The following is a 1,337-nucleotide window of genomic DNA, read 5'->3' on the forward strand; positions in this document are numbered from 1 at the left end:
TTCCCTGTCTTCCTGCCCCTGAGGAACCAGCCTAACCAGCAGAGCGACAGTGCACGGCACTTGGAAGCCAGCCACGGCCCAGGTTTTCCCAAAGACAACTCCTTGCATGGTCAACAGGGAGGGGCGGACACTACTTGGTCCTCAGGTGAAGCCTCAGGCCACTGGTGATTCTTGGAGGTTTCATCAGGAGAGAAAACAAAGTTAGACTACTTATCCACATCACTTGAGGGTGGAATTAGAGTCTGTGGGGGTCATAGTCTTCCTCTCTCCCCATTCTCAACTTTTGGAGAGCACCCAGTGAGCACTCACAGGTCAAAGAGATGAATGTCTCTATGATGCCCTGCAGCAGCCCATGGGTTGCACCTCTGACCACTGAGCACCAGCACGCAAAGGGCTTTATAGTAAAAAACTCAAACAGTGTGTGAATGCCCAGAGCATTGCTCAGGCCCACAAATGGTTCAGCCTGCTTTGGTAGACTAGGTGTGTGCAGTGCCATTTTTGAGCCCTCTGTAATAAAAGTTGCATTTGCATAATCCAGCTGGCATTTGCAGATATATTTTCTATTTTAAGCCTAAAATCAACCAACTTTTGAAAGTGAAGTGCTTCTGGGTTGCTGCCAGCTGCCACCTCCCGGTGCAATGAGGAAACTGAGTCTTGGAGAGGTTAAGTGACTCGGCCAAGGTCAAACAGCTAGTAAGTGGTGCAGCCAGGACTCAAACCCAGTCTAGAAGCCATGCGCACCTTGTTCCCCTCGCCCTTCCCCTGTGTGACTGAGACATTGTGGTTTAGTCTGGATCGACCCTGTGTGGAGGAGACAGGGCTGCAGCAGCAGGAACAGCAGCATCAGGCCTGGCACTGTGATGACGAGGAAGATGAAGATGAGGATGAAGATGGTGAAGAGGACTCAGAGGTTGATGGGGACACACAGGGCATGGATGAGATGAATGACTACAATGAGTCACCCGATGATGGAGAGGTCAGTGAGGTGGACATGGAAGGCAGCTCACAGGATCAGGACCACTGGATGATCTAGGGAGATTCCAGGCCTGCCCAATCTATCCTGGATACCCTGCGGAACCAGCTGATCACCCAACACCCCCCCCCCCACCAACCCCAGTGCCTGAAAGCTCACCCTCGGGCACCTCCTCAGCTGCTGCCAGCACCTGGTATCCTCGGCCCCTCCCAGTCCATCAGTCTGCCCTTGCATCCCCACCTTTCTGGCCAGTACCTCACTCCTTGGTTGCCAGACCTAGTCTCTTTCTAACTCTCTTTAATAAAGACACGGGACTGATATAAAAATAAAAAAACAACCAACTTTTGAGATAGCTGTGATTATC

General features: G+C 51.6%; 1 protein-coding gene across 1 annotated transcript; it reads left to right on the forward strand.

The window, feature by feature from the left end:
* The first annotated feature begins 663 nt into the window (after positions 1 to 663).
* Positions 664 to 1,033, forward strand: LOC116755911 (anaphase-promoting complex subunit 15-like). The gene has a single exon (XM_032635971.1). It carries the CDS (start codon positions 734 to 736, stop codon positions 1,031 to 1,033), a length of 300 nt encoding a protein of 99 aa, XP_032491862.1. The 5' UTR covers positions 664 to 733.
* The last annotated feature ends 304 nt before the right edge of the window (positions 1,034 to 1,337 follow it).

The sequence above is a fragment of the Phocoena sinus genome, chromosome 6, assembly GCF_008692025.1.
Source record: "Phocoena sinus isolate mPhoSin1 chromosome 6, mPhoSin1.pri, whole genome shotgun sequence".
Lineage (NCBI taxonomy): Eukaryota > Metazoa > Chordata > Mammalia > Artiodactyla > Phocoenidae > Phocoena > Phocoena sinus.

Bases quoted from the DNA above. Each gene is read 5' to 3' on its own strand.
- LOC116755911 (XM_032635971.1), top strand. From the start codon at position 734: ATGCGCACCTTGTTCCCCTCGCCCTTCCCCTGTGTGACTGAGACATTG.